Source organism: Pectinophora gossypiella, chromosome 22, assembly GCF_024362695.1.
Source record: "Pectinophora gossypiella chromosome 22, ilPecGoss1.1, whole genome shotgun sequence".
Classification (NCBI taxonomy): Eukaryota; Metazoa; Arthropoda; class Insecta; order Lepidoptera; family Gelechiidae; genus Pectinophora; species Pectinophora gossypiella.
The window spans coordinates 8,721,612-8,739,224 of record NC_065425.1 but is presented as its reverse complement, the minus strand read 5'-3'; the positions used below and the strand labels follow the sequence as shown (position 1 = coordinate 8,739,224).

General features: G+C 40.8%; 1 protein-coding gene across 1 annotated transcript in view; it reads left to right on the top strand.

Annotated features, from left to right (window-relative positions):
* The window catches only part of LOC126377100 (5-hydroxytryptamine receptor 1A-like), a 65,005-nt gene extending 47,624 nt beyond the window's left edge, over window positions 1–17,381 (top strand). Inside the window, exons 3-5 of the mRNA XM_050024759.1 lie at window positions 6,100–6,328; window positions 15,911–16,097; window positions 16,559–17,381. Of these exons, the coding sequence (XP_049880716.1) occupies window positions 6,100–6,328; window positions 15,911–16,097; window positions 16,559–17,134 (992 nt within the window). The 3' untranslated portion in view covers window positions 17,135–17,381. The remainder of the gene's footprint in view (window positions 1–6,099; window positions 6,329–15,910; window positions 16,098–16,558) is intronic.
* The last annotated feature ends 232 nt before the right edge of the window (window positions 17,382–17,613 follow it).

Below are 17,613 nucleotides of genomic sequence, written 5' to 3'. Positions count from 1 at the left end.
ACATCAGTAAATAGTAACCGGGACCAACGGCTTAATGTGCCTTCCGAAGCATGGATCATCTTACTTTCGGACAATGTAATGTATTGTCCGAAATCAAACTAGGGATCACAAAGTGATTTTTGTGATATGTCCTCATCGGGATTCGAACCCGGGGCCTCCGGATCGTGAGTTGAGCGTTGGCAACCACTGGGCCACGGAGGTCGTAAGAAAATTACATACCTATTTTCCGATTTTTACCGTAAATATGACTATTGCGCACAAAAGTTAAGTCTTAACATAGATTTTCTAAGAAAACCCACACACTTTGATGTATAATATATTATGTTATCCTCATTTCCCTCTTTTTTTTTGACGTCACTTATTGTACATTTGCCGTAAATAGCATTAACTACTTGGCCGGAAACATTGCTCACGAACGTAGAAAAAATATAACATCCAATATGTTACCAAAGATGAATCACTCCGCAAGTGTGATAGAAATTGCACGAAAAGTAAGCGAAAATAAGTTACTTAACACAACACAAGCGACTATATCCTAATCGGGGTAGTCAGAGGTACATCCATCGCAAGATGTACTTAGTCCCACGCCTCACCGAGCTTTCTGTTAGACCAACGATAGTGAGCCGTATCGCCCATAATAGACGACCTCCGTGGTCCAGTGGTTGAACGTTGGACTCACGATCCGGAGGTCCCGGGTTCGATTCCCGATGGGGACATAATCACAAAAATTACTTTGTGGTCCCTAGTTTGGTTAAGACATTACTAGCTGATCACCAGATTGTCCGAAAGTAAGATGATCCGTGCTTCGGAAGGCACGTTAAGCCGTCTGTCGTGCTACTTACTGATGTAAGTAAGTAGTCGTTACATGAGCCATGTCAGGGGCCATTGGCGGCTCAGTAGTAACCCTGACACCAGAGTTGATGGTGTTGGTAATCTACCTCACAACCCACACGATAGGAGAAGATGGTCGAGCCAACTGTGTCAGTGAAAACTGCACTTAGGATAAAGTTCGGTACTGGGATTCGAAGCGGCGCTACCTGTTTGAGAAACAAGCTGGTGTACCACAGGACCATAGTGATTATAAATTACTTACTTAGGCCAGGCGCGCACTACGAGTTTTTTCGCCGCGCGGCAGAAAAAAGCAGCGGCATAATGTCGCACTGTAATACTGTACCAAACAGTTTTAAATTGTATTGCGCGCACTTGACGGCAGAGCCACCGAAGCGGCGCAGTATTACAGTGCGACATTATGCCGCTGCTTTTTTCTGCCGCGCGGCGTTAAACTCGTAGTGCGCGCCTGGCCTTAATCTTCATTACACGACTTCCGAGAGCCATAGTAGAGCAATATCACGGCAGTATAGTGGAGTATGTTCTTTATGACTTCAGTTTGCATAATTATATTCTGTTTCTAAGACAAATTGCCTTTGTTATGTTATGGTTTAATGGTATTTATCTACATGATGTAGTTCCCTTTGCCTCCGTGGTTTAGTGGTTAGAAGGAGTCACGACTGGAGGTCCTAGGTTCGATCCCCAGTGGGTATATGCCAAACTAAAAACTAACGTTATGGGACTTTCTCTAGTATAGTTTAGAGTATAAGTCACGCCGGAAAACCCTTTTAGGGTGGGCAGAGCTTCTAGTTTTCAGAACACAATTTACAGCAGTACCAAGTCCTTGATATGATATGGTAACAGGTGATCAGCCTGGAATGGTATATTATGTTTAAAACCTCCGTGGTCTACTTCTTCTACCTCATCAACCCTGGTGTCAGGGTTACTACTGACCCGCCAAAGACCCCTGACGTGACTCATGTAACGACTATTTACTTACATCCATAAGTAATAACCGGGACCTACAGATTAACGTGCCCTCCGAAGCACGGATCGTCTTACTTTCGGACAATTAGGTGATCAGCCTGACCTAACCAAAATAGGGATCATAAAGTGCTTTTTGTGATATGTCCCCACCGGGATTCGAACCCGGGACCTCCGGATTGTGAGCCTAAAGCTCACCCACGGGACCACGGATGGTCTAGTTGTTTATAGCTCACGACTGGTGGCTCCGGGTTCGATTCCCGATAGGGACATTGATGGGACGGGTAGTCCGGGAAAATAAACTGATTGCATTTTGTTTTTTATTCGCACCCAGTCTAATATAAAACCTGTAAGACTTCAGGCTATTACTCTTCTGAATAGAATTAAGCCTTTTCAAGTGGTAGTATGAAAATAAATTAGTTTACGAGTTATTCCAAACGGGGTTTTTGTCGAATGATTGATCGTCAAAAGCAAGAATGGAATTTCCTCCAACCCACTTTAGCCTTTCGCACCTTCTTGTTGGTTTAAAAAAAGTTATTTAGTTAAGTTGATGACTAAAAGCTTTTCAGATCGTCTGGTCTGGTAATAAAATGGTCTATTCGAGAAAAATATGCTTAGCTTTTAACCTTGACTTTGTACACACACACACACACATACACAAACTCACGCCCGCAATCCCTAATGGGGTGGGCAGAGCCACAAGTAATCAAAGACAACTTGCAGCCACTGTTGATACGAAGTCCAAAGATGGATATGATGAACCTTATGGTGATAAGGGATCAGCCTATCGCCCATAACATTAGTCCATCATGTTAGAGGACACAATCCCTCTCAATCCCTCAATCCTTGACTTTGTATTAATAAATATTTTTATTTATATTTTTGAATTTAATAAAAACTGTAGCCCCTGAACTTCGGTCATTATCAATTTATTAGTTATTACTAATTTTGACATTATTTCTTTATACAGATACTTGTTTTGTCTAGTAAATGTTTTATTAGAACCGACAGTATCATTTAAATTAATCTGATAAGTCGATACAAACTGTTCGGTCGATCAATCAGTCTCACCTTCAAAAGCGAATAAGACTACTTATATGAAAAACGGCTTCTCTTTATAACCGACTGGGCAAAAGCTGTCAGACCTAGCTATTCAATGTCTAAACATTTAGCCTTAACCACTACGATAGTGTCTGCTAACCTAATATTCTAGGATCGTGAAAAAACGCTTTTTTACTCATGTCTCTCTATACAGACTTGTATGTATTATGTGTAGAGAATAGTACCTATCTATTTATGTAATCTATTATCTCGTTTAAAAATAAAATTAAGACATTTGTTTTAATATACAGTTTCAACATTCTGCCAAAAATACCATTATCTTTTAATTTTAATTGTTATTTTACCTCCTACTCTCTATACGCAAAACCTTATCTTCATATGTAACTGGTTTCATAATTGTATGACAACCAGCAACAATTTATTTACGCGACCAAAATTTACCTATAGTTATCCTAACTATCCGGGCCATACGTCTCATATACTGACACACACCCTATTCACACATACACACACTATTACACACCCTCTTAATGAACATACGCACACACATCCTAACAAACACACGCAAATACACCCTCTACATGCACACTTTATTAACACAGTTCATTAATTTTGTTTTGATTATTATCTAGATTATATTTTGCAAAAGTATATTAAATTAAAATATATATTTTTTATCTAGATTTAAGCATTTACTTATTTTTTTTTGTGTTTTTTGGGGCACAGCTGAAAATCACCGTTGTGGCACTCGCTCAATGTCGGAGTGTCACAACATATTGCTGAGCTGACGTCTCTTTTTAGAAATAAGTTTGTAATTACTATGTTCACTCCTACTGTGTACCAATAGTTATATCTAAAATGAATTATTTCTATTCTATTCTATTCTAATAATTATATTACCTCACTCGTGTCTACCCTCAGAATGTCCCAAAGCCCTGGGACATTCTGAGTGCTTCTTCCCACTTCCGTCGCATTTTACGTTTTATATTTGCGCGGGAATGTAACTCACCAATCGAGTGCTACCTCCGCAGTTAATTTTCCTACAGATGGCGCCACTGCTATAATCATAGACTAAATACCTCAGAATAATAACTTAATACCATTGCTAGAGCATAGATTAATAACTGATAAGTGTTACAAAGTATGTTTGATTTGTTTAAAATCATGACACACGTACTAAACACTACTTCCTTCCAGAATAGAATAGAAATAGTTTATTATAAAAGGGCGCTACAAACAAAAAAAGACAATAACATCATATCAAATTTCCACTAAACAATTACAAAAAAAGCAAGTCGGATGTTTGTCGAAATGATCTAAAGGTGGTAGTGGACGTCCTGAGATAAAAGGGCCTCACTCAGCACAAGTCGCGGCGTGAACCACGACGCTGGTATTATGTGGATCCTGTTGCAGCACAAGTTGTATAAGCAGATACTATTTTCATTTGCTTCGATCTTAACTTCTCTTGCTTTATTTATTAAAGAGGAACTTTATACGCTAAGTTCCTAAGAATAATAATTAGTGGGAGATGTAGTTGCGCCTGGGTAAAGGGTCATCATTTGGGTGAATCTCAAAATTTCACGTTTGGTGGCGAAATTTCATATTATTATTTTTTCGTGAAAAATTGGGTTCCGACATGAAAAAGATCCAAAAGGATCCTCGGTTCCGACATGAAAAAGGAATTTTTCAATTCCCAATTTTCCCAATTTCCCCAATTTTTCACGAAAAAATTATATGACAGTCGCCACCAAACTTGACACATTTTGATATTCACCCGTTTATACCCAAAAACAAAGATAATAGGTGCATATGTCTGATACCCATGAAATAAGGTTAAACGAAGGAAAATCTTTACAGCGCCATCTATTTTGTTTTTGAGGAACGTAGCCTGAAAAGTTCCTCATACTTAAATCGTTAATAGTAGGCCACAGATATAAAAAACCGCCATGGCAGCACCAGTTTAAACCCCGGTACTAGAGACCAATGAGCTATTAATTTATACTCGACTAGCTTTTGCCCGCGACTTCTTCTGCGTGGCGTGTTATTTAAAAGAGAGATCTTTGTGTGTGTGGAAGTGCATATCAAATTTCAAGCATCTAACTTATGCAGTTTAGATTTTTTCATACAATTTTTTTTTTCCCGCTAACTCCCGTTTCCGTGGGAATTTTGCAATATCCTGTTGCAACTAAGCTTTAAGTTAACTAAGGTACCTGCATGCCAAATTTCAAGCGTCCTCCTTAAGCGGTTTAGATTTTTCATACAAAAGGATTTTCCCGCTAATTCCCGTTCCCGTGGGAATTAAGGGAATTCGTTTCTTAGTGCACCTCTACGGTACCTAAACTACGTCCCTTCCAAATTTTAAGTGCCTACGTTTAGCCGATTAGGCTGTGCGTTGATATGTCAGTCAGTTTCTCCTTTTATATGTATAATAATAATAAATATATAGATATAATTTCTGTTGCCGTGCCGCAGGGACCTAGAAGGCTTGGGGTAGCTTCGTATTAATAATAAATAGCTTTAGGGATATATAAAAAAGCAGTAAAACTAATCAATTTGATTTACGACTGTTTATTGTCCGTGGCCCATTATCTTGTTTGCTTTTTACCTACATAAATAATGAAAACTAAAGTTGATGAAAGATGAGGGGGGAGCCATTTGTTTTTACAAAGCATTTGATTTCTTTAGTTCTCAATATGTAAACAATGTCCAAAAAAGTTAAACTTTGTGGCTGTAGATGAATAACATATATATTCAAGATCATACATAAACTCACGCCTATTTCCCACCGGGATAACGGCCAACGGCCTCCGTGGTCCAGTGGTTGAGCGTTGGACTCACGATCCGAAGGTCCCGGGTTTGAATCCCGGTGGGGACATATCACAAAAATCACTTTGTGATCCCTAGTTTGGTAAGAACATTACAGGCTGATCACCTAATTGTCCGAAAGTAAGACGATCCGTGCTTCGGAGGGCACGTTAAGCCGTTGGTCCCAATTACTACTTACTGATGTAAGTACATAGTGGTTACATGAGTCATGTCAGGGGCCTTTGGCGGCTCAATAGTAACCCTGACACCAGAGTTGATGAGGTTGGTAATCGACCTCACAACCCACACGATAAAAGAAGACCGGGAGAGGCAAGCGTTCTATCAACTGAGCTACCACGGCTGAAATCTCTTTATAAAAGAAAAAAAACAAATAATACTCACCACTCTCTTCTTTCTCAGGTAAATGGGAGCTGGGCTGGATCCTCTGCGATATATGGATTAGCCTGGACATCCTCCTATGCACCGCATCAATCCTGTCCCTATGCGCCATCAGTGTCGACCGCTACCTGGCGGTGACCAGACCGCTGACCTATTCCAGGAGAAGACGGTCCAAGAAACTGGCTCTAACGATGATTTTCTTCGTATGGATCGCTGCTGGGGCTATCACTTGTCCACCTATGTTTGGATGGTGAGTTTTATCATCTCTCTCTATTCTGTGTTTCACAGGCAGTTCCCTTACCTCATCGATTTGATTGCTGTGCCATCCAAAGATGGATTATCTTAGTTTCGGACAATCAGCCTGCAATGTTCATACAAACTAAGGCTCACAAAGTTATTTTCATCGGGAATCGAATATGGGACATTTAGATTGTGAGCCTATTGCTCAACCACAAGACCACGGAGGCCCGTTCTTTATTTTCTTCAAATCGTATTGTTTTTATTAGATTATGATTATCTATTAGATATGAATGCATGGGATTGGCTGTCTGGGAATTGATATTAGTTAGCAAAATAACTAATTTTTTAAGAACGTCTAGGGCCCTGTGCCGATGTTTTTCTTGCAGCAATTTGAATTCGTAATTTTTATACTTCTGTGCCTAAATTATCAACTATACAGGGTGTTAGTGACATCGTAACGAATACTCAGAGAGATGATTCAGACCATGATTCTGAGTTAATATCAAGTGGAATTTTCCGTCGCAAAATTCATGTTATTTTTTTAGTTTTTTTTAAATTATTTTCAATTCTATACTTTTGCGATGGAAAATTCCACTTGATATTAACTCAAAATAATCAGCTGAATCATCCCTCTCAGTATTCGTTACGATGACACTTACACCCCATACAAGTACATACAGTAGCCATACAAGTGGGTATGGGTGTTAGTGACACTGTAACTAATACCTACTGAAGGGGATGATTCAGACCATGATTCTGAGTCGATATCAAGTGGAATTTCCTGTCGGAGAAGTCATGAAAATTTTAGAGCTTATTTAAATTATTTTCCGTTCCATAGTTTTGCGACGGAAAATTCCACTTGATATCAACTCAGAATTATGGCCTGAATCATCTCTCAAAGTTTTCGTTACGATGTCACTAATACCCTGTATACTTAATGTGATGAATGTGATGAATGGCCCAAACCGACAGATGATTTATATGCTTATGGCCTCCCCTCAATTAACCGGAGGAGGATTGGAGCATAATCGTCCAAAAGGCGACCTGCTCAAAAGGAGTCTTTTAAACAAATATTTAACATTTAAATTATTTTTGTTGTTTCCCACAAAAATAATTTGTGTTTCAAATATTATGTAAACAATGGAGATAAGGAACATTTATTTTCTTCATTTAAAGAAAATTTAATTTGGTAAAACCACTTTAGATATTAAACAGTAGATAAAGCCTACTATTAGGTTTAGTGACAGCAACAATAAATATACGTTTGCGTTGATTAATTATACTAAAGACGAGGACTGCGACTTCAACACTATTCATTGATGTCCTTCTACCCTAGGGTTGTAACTTGTTGTAACTTTGTGGTAACTTAAAATTACCCAAACTTTTCGGCACACATCTCAAATTAAGTAGCGAAGTCAAATACCTGGGCGTTATTCTAGACAATAAGCTGCTATGGAACAAACACCTAGAAAATAAACTGGAGAGAGCCTGCATAGCGTTCTGGCAATGCAAACGGCTCATGGGGAAAACATGGGGACTCTCACCTAAGATCACGCTTTGGCTATACAATACCGTGATAAAACCATTACTAATGTGGCGCGGCTGTTTCGTTGCGTGTTATGAGAAGAGAAACGCAGTAGTTGAGAGTTGGAATATTAATGTTTTATTTGAGAAGTGTCGCTGTATTTATACAAAAATCTCAAAAGTCTTAGCCAATCACAAACCAGCTTAATTAATAAAAAATATAGGAAGGTACTTATATAAAAAACTATGTCTATCTCACTTACTAGAAAAATATAAAATAGAAGGTAAATTTAAAAGTTATAAGAAGGTAGTTACAGTGCTCCCCCTCAAGCGAAGCGTACTACTGGTTTCACTACTCTTCCAGATTGAGTTATCTTGACAGTAGAATCTTTAGTCTCGTCTATGTTGTCATTTAGTACGTAAGCTGGCTTTAACCGATCTGTGGATATAGCCGTAGGTCCTCTTGGCTTCTGAATCTTGAAGACTTTGCCGTTCCTTTCAAGCACTGGATATGGTCCTTCATACGGCGCTTGCAGTGGTCTCCGTACTGCATCAGTTCGAACGTAAACGTGATCGCACGTCGCTAAATCAGGATGCACAAAAATATTCTTATTGCTTCGACATTGTTGTGTTGGTCTATACTCGCTTATAATACGCCGTAGTTGCTCCACGTAGTTATAGTTGACATTGTTTGCGCTCGTACTTGCTATAAAAAATTCGCCGGGTAAACGCAAATTAGTGCCGTACGTCATCTGAGCCGCGCTCACTCCACTGTCGCTTCGTACGGCCGCGCGCAGTCCAAGCAATGCAGTAGGTAGCTCGTCAATCCAGTTGATTCTATTTTCTAGGCGGGTGGTGAGGGCTACTTTGAGACTGCGATGCCATCGTTCAATTATGCCATTGCTCTGTGGATGGTATGATGTCGTCCTGATTCTTTCGATGCCCATCAATTTTGACAATGCCGAGAAAACTTGACTTTCGAATTGTCTGCCTTGGTCTGTAGTGAGAGTGGCGGGGCAACCGAAACGTGAGATCCATCCAGAATATACATGCCTCGCTACATTATCCGCTGTCATGTCATGTAGTGGTATTGCTTCAGGCCAGTGTGTCTTCCTGTCGATGATAGTCAGTAAATAACGATGTCCATCTTGAGACGGTAGTAGAGGCCCAACTAAGTCGATATGAATATGTTCGAATCGGTCGGTCGGTGTAAACGTAGCTATATCGCTGGTAGTGTGACGAGTGACCTTTGACCTTTGACAGGAATCGCAGGTTTTCGCCCATTTTCCAATATCTGCATTCATTGTTGGCCAGAAAAATCGTTGCCGCATCATTCTTCTTGTTGTTCTAGTTCCAGGATGACTGGCGTTATGGATGTAGTCAAATGCTGCACGTCGAAATTCCATTGGTAGGTAAGGTCGAGCTGTGCTTGTGGATAACTCGCAATAAATAGCGTAGTTTGCGTCCGGAACGGTTATTTTTCGTAATTGAAGATTCTGCCGTTGTAGTAATGTTTTAATGTTGCTATCTCTCTCTTGCGCCTTCGCTAGTTGTGCATAGTCCATCGGGTTGGGGCAGGCAATTTCTGCTACCCGTGATAGCGAATCCGCAACGATGTTGTCCTTTCCACTTATATGTCTGATGTCACTGGTAAATTCGCTTATAAAAAGTAGCTGGCGAGTGCGACGAGGTGTTTCACTATCTGACGTTATTTTCTGCAGTGCAAATGTCAGTGGTTTGTGGTCGGTATATATAATTAATGGTCTGCCCTCGAACGTCTTCCGAAAATGTTTCATAGCCATATACATTGATAATAGCTCTCGGTCATATGTACTATATTTTTCTTGCGTAGTAGAAAACTTCTTAGAAAAATAACCGAGTGGCTGCCATGCGTTGTTTACAAATTGCTGCAATACTGCGCCCGCACACGTATTAGAAGCATCGCACATAAGTGCTAGCTGTGCGGAGTGGGATGGATAAGCGAGTAGGGCCGCATTCTGGAGGCTGACTTTGCACGCTTTAAATGCCGTCATGGCTTCTTCGCTCCATTTAATTTTTGATTTGTCTTTTCTCTTGCAGTTATGCAGGTATGCATTCAGGGGTGCTTGATGTTTAGCTGCGTTTGGAATACTGTCCCGGTAAAAATTAACTATTCCAAGGAATCTTCTTAGTTCTTCTATTGTTGTTGGTTGTGGGAACTCGCTGATAGCCTTTACTTTTTCAGCTGGAGGTTTGATGCCGTGGGGTGTTACTGTGTAGCCGAGGAACTTTACTTCTTCTACGCCGAGTACACATTTTGATGGGTTGATTGTGATTCCATATTCGTTTAACCTTTCAAGAACAGTGCGCAGGTGATGTTTATGTTCTTTCTCATCTTTCGAAGCAATTATGACGTCATCAATGAAAGGATACGTGTATTCTAGCCCTTGTAGTACTTGATGAATAAATCTTTGAAAGGTTTGACCGGCGTTCTTTAGACCTGGACACATCCTTGGGAATTCAAACAGTCCAAAGGGAGTGATTATGGCTGTCTTCTCAATGTGGTCGTCGAGGACTGGTAATTGTTGGTATGCGCGATTCAGGTCTAGCGTACTAAAAATCTTCTTGCCATTGAGTTCGTACGTAAAATCTTTCAGTCTGGGCACTGGGTATCGATCAGGCTTCGTAACTGCGTTCAGTCGTCGATAGTCGCCGCACACACGAAGATCACCATTCTTTTTTGGCACGACATGCAAGGGGCTGGACCAGGGGCTTTTGCTTGGACGGCATAAGCCATGGTCCATCATTGTTTGAAATTCTTGTTTGACAGCTTGGTAGCGGTGAGGTGGTATGGGTCGAGCTTTGCAGTGAAGTGGTGGTCCAAACGTCTCGATGTGGTGCTTCACATTGTGCTTCGGAGTCTCCTTCATCGTTGACAGACGAATTATGTCTGGGAATTCTGCCAAAATATTGTGGTACTTCTGACTGGAGTCGATACTTCTGACGGTTGGTTCTGAAGATTGACATATTGGTGCATTGACGGTTAGATTCGTTAGCTTGTCGATGAGTGATCGGCCTGCGACGTCTACTAGTAGTTTGTGATGATTGAGAAAATCTGCGCCTATGATTGGCTTGCTGACTTCCGCAATAATAAACTTCCATCTGAAGGGTCGACGTAGATTTAAATCGAGCTCCATGGTTTTTTCTCCAAATGTGGGGATGACGGTATTGTTCGCTGCATAAAGTTTGAAAGAAGTTGGCTGAAGATATTGTGTGCCCTTTTTTCGTGGTATGACGGAAATATTGGCTCCAGTATCGATCAAAAAAGACATCCTTGATTTTTTGTCTCTAATGAATAGGCGGTGTGATAGTTCTTCAACGCCGGTTTCCGCCACAACCGACGGTGAATTTAATTTCCCGACGGTTTGCCGTGCTTGTCTTCAAAATCGCAGGGTCTAGTACATTTTTTAGCTTCAGTTCCAAATTTCCGGTGATAGTAGCAAATATTCGAATCTCTGAGTGCGTCCCTGTGATTCGATTGATGACGTGCGCGAGTGCGTGATCCATTGCGCCCGCGCTGCCACTGCCAGTCTCGTCGTGGCGCTCGGCCGCGATGGTTGTGTTGTAATTTTAATTCTGCGACTTCACGCGCTAGCATGTCGATTTTTTCGTAAAGTAAATTTTCATGACTTCTAGCTTGCAGTGACGATGTTGTAGCCGATATTTGTGACGTTTGGTGTGGAGCATTGTTGTAGTTGATTGCAGAAACTTGTAGGTTTATTTGTTCGTACATCTTGTCCGCCATCGAAGCAAGTTCGTCGAGATCGCAATTTTTCGTTATTGTTTCGCCGACAGCCAGAATGGTGCGAACGGACGGAGGTAGGTGTTTAATCCACATTACGCGAAGAGTTGCGTCGGGCATCTTGTTTCCAGCTAAGTTACGCATTCTTCTGAGTAGCTGTGACGGCTTCATGTCTCCTAATTCCATGTCGGATAATAAGCGTCGTATGCGGGTGTCTTCGGATTCCTCGTACACTTGTATAAGACGTTCCTTGATAGCAGAGTACTTTTTGTTTTGTGATTCGTTCATCAAAATGTCGTGTATTTCATCTAGATCTTGCAGCTCCAATTGTCGAACTAATAGCTCAGTCAACTCTTTGTCCGACTTTTTATCTGCTGATACTGTGTTTTCGAAGTGAGTAAACCACAGTTTGATGCGGTGGCGCCATATTGATGGTATGCGCATGCTGAGCGAAAGACCGGATAGCTGCGTATCGTATGAGTCTAGGTTCGGGTTTCGTACACCGCCGCCGCCGCCGGCTCCCGAGGTACCACCGGTGCCTCCGCTCCCGCCAGCATTTACCACAGAGCCAGGGCCTTGTTGAAGTGGTTGTTCCGTGCCGATACCGAAAGCCAGTAGCATTTCATCCATACTAATTCCGTTATTGTTGCTCATTTTGAACGCGGGGTCACCACTGTGGCGCGGCTGTTTCGTTGCGTGTTATGAGAAGAGAAACGCAGTAGTTGAGAGTTGGAATATTAATGTTTTATTTGAGAAGTGTCGCTGTATTTATACAAAAATCTCAAAAGTCTTAGCCAATCACAAACCAGCTTAATTAATAAAAAATATAGGAAGGTACTTATATAAAAAACTATGTCTATCTCACTTACTAGAAAAATATAAAATAGAAGGTAAATTTAAAAGTTATAAGAAGGTAGTTACACTAACATATGGAGCAGTCGTTTGGTGGCCCAGGACCGAGCTCAGCACAACCATTACAAAGCTACAGCAGTTCCAGAGATTGGCCTGCTCTGCTATCACCGGCTGCATGAGAACTACACCTACTGCAGCACTAGAAGTAATTCTGAGCTTGCCACCCCTGGACCTGATCGTCAAACAGGAAGCCACGATGGCAGCGATGAGACTTCGCAACACCGGGATATGGAATACAAATGGCATAGGCCCACATACCAAAATTCTAGACAGGGCAATACAACATCAAAAACTTTTACTCGCCCCATGTGACAGTATCCCACAAACGCAGATTACAGAAAGAAACTATGTGATAAGTCTGCAGGAAACAGAGCGAGATCAATCCGGCATCAGGGAACTCCGCATCTACACAGATGGTTCCAAAATGTCCTCAGGGACGGGTGCCGGAGTTTTCTCACTCGACTTAAACATTCAAAATTCAGTGGCTCTGGGAAAATACAGTTCCATTTTTCAATGTGAATGTGTAGCCATAATTCAAGCCGCCAGCACAGTGAGGAAGAGAAAGGTCAAGGGTTATGACATCAGAATCCTCTCAGACAGCGCAGCTGTCTTACAAGCCCTAAATAGTGACAACATAACCTCAGGGCTAATATACGAGTGCCACAGAGAACTGCAGAAGATGGCTTTAACCAACAAGGTTACCCTGCAGTGGATTAAAGGGCACAGTGGATCGCTGGGTAATGATGCCGCCGACGAACTGGCAAGGAGAGGATCAGACACCAGGGTATATGGACCCGAACCAATCCTGCCGATACCTTTCAGTCAGTTACGCTCGTGGGTACGGGACCATACCCAGCAACTACACAACGACAGATGGGCACAGCTGCCCACATGCAGACAGTCGAAGGATATCATGCCTATGATATCCAAGAGCTTCACTCGTCGACTGCTTCGTTTAAACCGCAATGACCTTCGAATAGTAGTGGGCAGTATTACGGGTCACTGTCCACTCAACAAGCACCTATTTAACTTAGGGATAACGGATAGCCCGCTTTGCAGAGGCTGTCTGGACGCAGAAGAAACTGCCCCCCATGTAATCCTGGAATGCACGGGAGTGTCAGCACAACGGGTTAAAATCCTCAAAGGAATGGGGTCGCTCCGCGAAGCCTGTGAAAACCCCAGGAGGCTTCTGAGCTTCTGGAAGGAGATAGGTTGGCTTACGTAGTCAACAATTTCACGCATAATGGGCCATCTTAGAGTCTAAATGCGGAAAACAGAGCCCACTAACATAAACATAATAACATAAACCCTAGGGTTGCCAGCAGTACGTCTAGGGCCCTGTGCCGAGGTTTTTATTGCAGCTTCTTTTCCCCAGCTATACAGGTTGTGAGAAGCTGCAGTAGTTTTAGGCGGATGAGACGTTCGTTATGTAAAATTGACGATTCAAAGTGTAACTATGTTACCTATTGAATAAAGATATATTTGAATTTGAATTTGAAAAGTACCATACTGCGTGTTAGTGACACCGTACCAAATACTGAGGGGGATGATTCAGCTCATGACTCTGAGTTCATCAATCGTTTCATGCAAGCACTCCGGTTCAGAGTAGATCATACTGAACCGTTTCAAAAGACATCTTCAATTTGGTCAATGTACGCCGTTCTAGGTCTTTCTCTGCCAGCCCTACCACCAAATTTCGCTTTATATACCGCTTTCGTACTCCTATTATCCTTCCGCTGTACAGTCATGAGCAATATAATGTACCCACTTTAGGACTCTGTCGCACTAACATATTTGACATTTAGTGAGACTTACAGTTCAATTTGTCAAAAAAGTTAATGTGACATGGTACCAAAGTGTATACAATATATTAATGCTCACGAGCGTATGGTCACGACCATACGGGTCTACATGAACTTCATTCGTACCGCATACTGAGGGGGATGATTCAATTCATGACTCTGAGTTAACATCACCATCGCGATTGAAAATTCCACTTAATATTAACACAGAATCATGATTTGAAGCATCCGCTTCAATATTCGTTACGGTGTCATTTACACCAGAACAACAAGTAGCCCGCTGTATGGGTACGTATGGGTGTTAGTGACACCGAATGAAAACCTAGTGGTGTGTTTTAATTTGCGAGGGAAAATTCCACTTGACATCAACACAGAATCATGGTCTGAATCATCCTTCAAAATTTTCGTTACAGTGTTACTAACATCCTGTATATTATACCTATTTACCTAGTATAGTTATTATTTTATTTAATAATTATAATCTTACTTATTTCTGTAGACCTCATCTAATTTTATTTTAAGTTTTACCTGTCATTTTATATCCGCTGTAAAGGAAATGTTTGATAGGTGTCAATTTTAAAATGAACGAGTGAATAAATGAATAACCCAGAATCAAATAGGTATCTGGCTGGTTTGCAACATGTTTGACATGTGCTGTCAACCTAATTCGGTTGGTTTATTGGCCAAAACTTTGGGTAAAACTTCAAGGGAGTTGTTGAAGATTTCTGCCTAAAATTTACGTGAGTTCCATAGATATGCATTTTCGGAAAATAATACAATATATTTAGGCTTTTTGACAGAATAATAAATACTATCCCTAGAAAAGAGGTGACAACCCTATTCCATCAATTTATTTTGGTAGGTGTTCAACGTAAACGAATAAAAGAAAAAAATAATGGAAATACATGATTAATTCAATTACTTACTGGTTTTTTTTTGGTTGTCCTCTATTTGTTCTTTGTTCGTAAAGTCCAAAAGTACTTTTATTATTTATTTTTCAAATTCAAATCCAAATTCAAAAATATCTTTATTTAGTAGGTAACATAGTTACACTTTGAATCGTCATTTTTTACATAACGAACGTCTCATCCGCCTAAAACTACTGCAGCTTCTCACAACCTGTATAGCCGGGGGAAAGAAGCTGCATGAAAAACCTCAGCAAAGGGCCCTAGACGATCTACTTATTTTTTGTTACAAGTCATTGTTTTATTCCAGAAATCAAGAAATTATTGCGGAATTTTCAATATTAATAAAATAATAATTCATAAAGTCAATGTGGACCTGTTGTACGCCGGTTTAAACCCCAGGTTCAACTTGAAGTAATGAGTGTTTGGTTTATTTAAAGCAGTTTTCACTAACACGTTGGCTCGACTGTTATACGTAGATGACGATATGGCGCACCACATATCACGTTTTACGCGTTAATGGGAATAATATTCATATCATCAAATATATTATGCTCCATTTCCCCTCTGGTTGATTGAGAGGAAGGCGCTACGGCGCTGCAGCTGTGCGATAGGACGCATAAAAGGCTGTTTATGTTATGATCTACAACCAAAATATTTGTCACCAGGTACGAACCAGATCACAACCAGGGTGGAATCTGCCGGTACAACCAGAATCCGGGCTACGTGGTATTCTCAGCCATGGGGTCCTTCTTCCTGCCCATGGCTGTCATGGTCTACGTCTACGCGAGGATCTCCTGCGTGGTTGCCAGGAGACACCAGCAGCTGGCGAGCACCAGCACTAAGTGTAATAAGGTGAGGTTATATTTCTTCTCATTCCTGCTTCTGGGCTGAACTGGGAGCTAAACAGCATCACACCCATATCCCCCAATAAATAAACGTCAGGAATTAGTACATGAATTTCAGCATAATATGCGAATCCCGTTTTTCACAGGGTCCGCTAACATAACATGAAGATTTGAAAGGTCCAGTTTTTTGTAGAAGCGACTGACTGTCTGACCTTCCAACTCGCGAAGGAAAACCAGCCCAATTATTATACAGGTCACATATCTCTAAAGCGTATTTCTCGGGAATGTATGTGATAATATTATTTGAGAGATAGATAATTATTTGAGATCCAAACATGAATTCGAAAACAAATTCGAAAATCGTTGGATTAGGCTGGGACCTCACAGTGAAAGTCAAGCGTACTTCCAACTGGGTTACAGCAGCTTCATGAGTTTACGTAAATAAATATATTTCCTCCTTTGTTACAGAGACCAAAGTTATCCTGCATCAGAACCGAGTCAGACTCCGGTTCAGATAAGCTGTCTCTTCGACAGAACATCTCGAAACAAATTTCGAGAAACTCTAACCAGCAAAGCGACTGTTCCTCTCAGAGCGACCAGAAATGCCCTTGTTGTTTCCGAGCGGAAAAAAAACGACCAAAGCTCTATAAAGCTAAAGAAAAAGAATCGAGATTCTACAACGAAGTTACATTCAAGGCTAATTTTAAATACAAGAGTACGGGTAGACACAGAACTCATTCTGTTAAAGAACATAATATGGAGAACAATAGAGTCTCTTCTTTGAGGAGAGAGACAAAAACTGCGCAGACTCTGAGTCTTGTGGTTGGAGGGTTTGTCGCCTGCTGGTTGCCGTTCTTCCTCTACTATCTACTCACTCCTTTCATTCCACATAGTTATGTGAACCCAGTACTGATGTATGTGATGACATGGCTCGGTTGGTTCAACTCCGCCATAAATCCATTCATATATGCGTTCTATTCTCCTGATTTTAGGTTAGCTTTTTGGAGGTTAACTATTAAGAAATGTAAGAGGACTAAGCGTTAGTCTATGGTCAGTATACTGCTGTAGTCATTTGTTTTTTTTAGTAGAGCTGTGATTATGAGAGCTTTTATGTAGACTGTCGAGTATGTCAAACAGTGAAAATGTTACTAATGTTGAAATGGCAAACATATTTTTCCTAATTAAAGCACATAATAACGGGTTTTTACCGCGTTTAAATGGGGATATGAGACTCCCGATATTTTGACACTGTTGCAAGTGCCATGATCACGGGATGACTGATGAGATTCGAGTGGAGTAGGTAGATCCATGATCGCGATAAACGCGGTAAGAACCTAAGCTTTAATTATGATAATAACCGCGTAAACTTAAAACAATATATTTTTCCTATGAATAATTATGATGTTACTTTTAGATACTTAAACCAAGTTACAATTTATAGTACTTATAAGTAATTACGTATTCACCAGTATTATACAGGAGGTAAGTGGCATCGTAACGAATACTGAGGGGGTATAATGTCT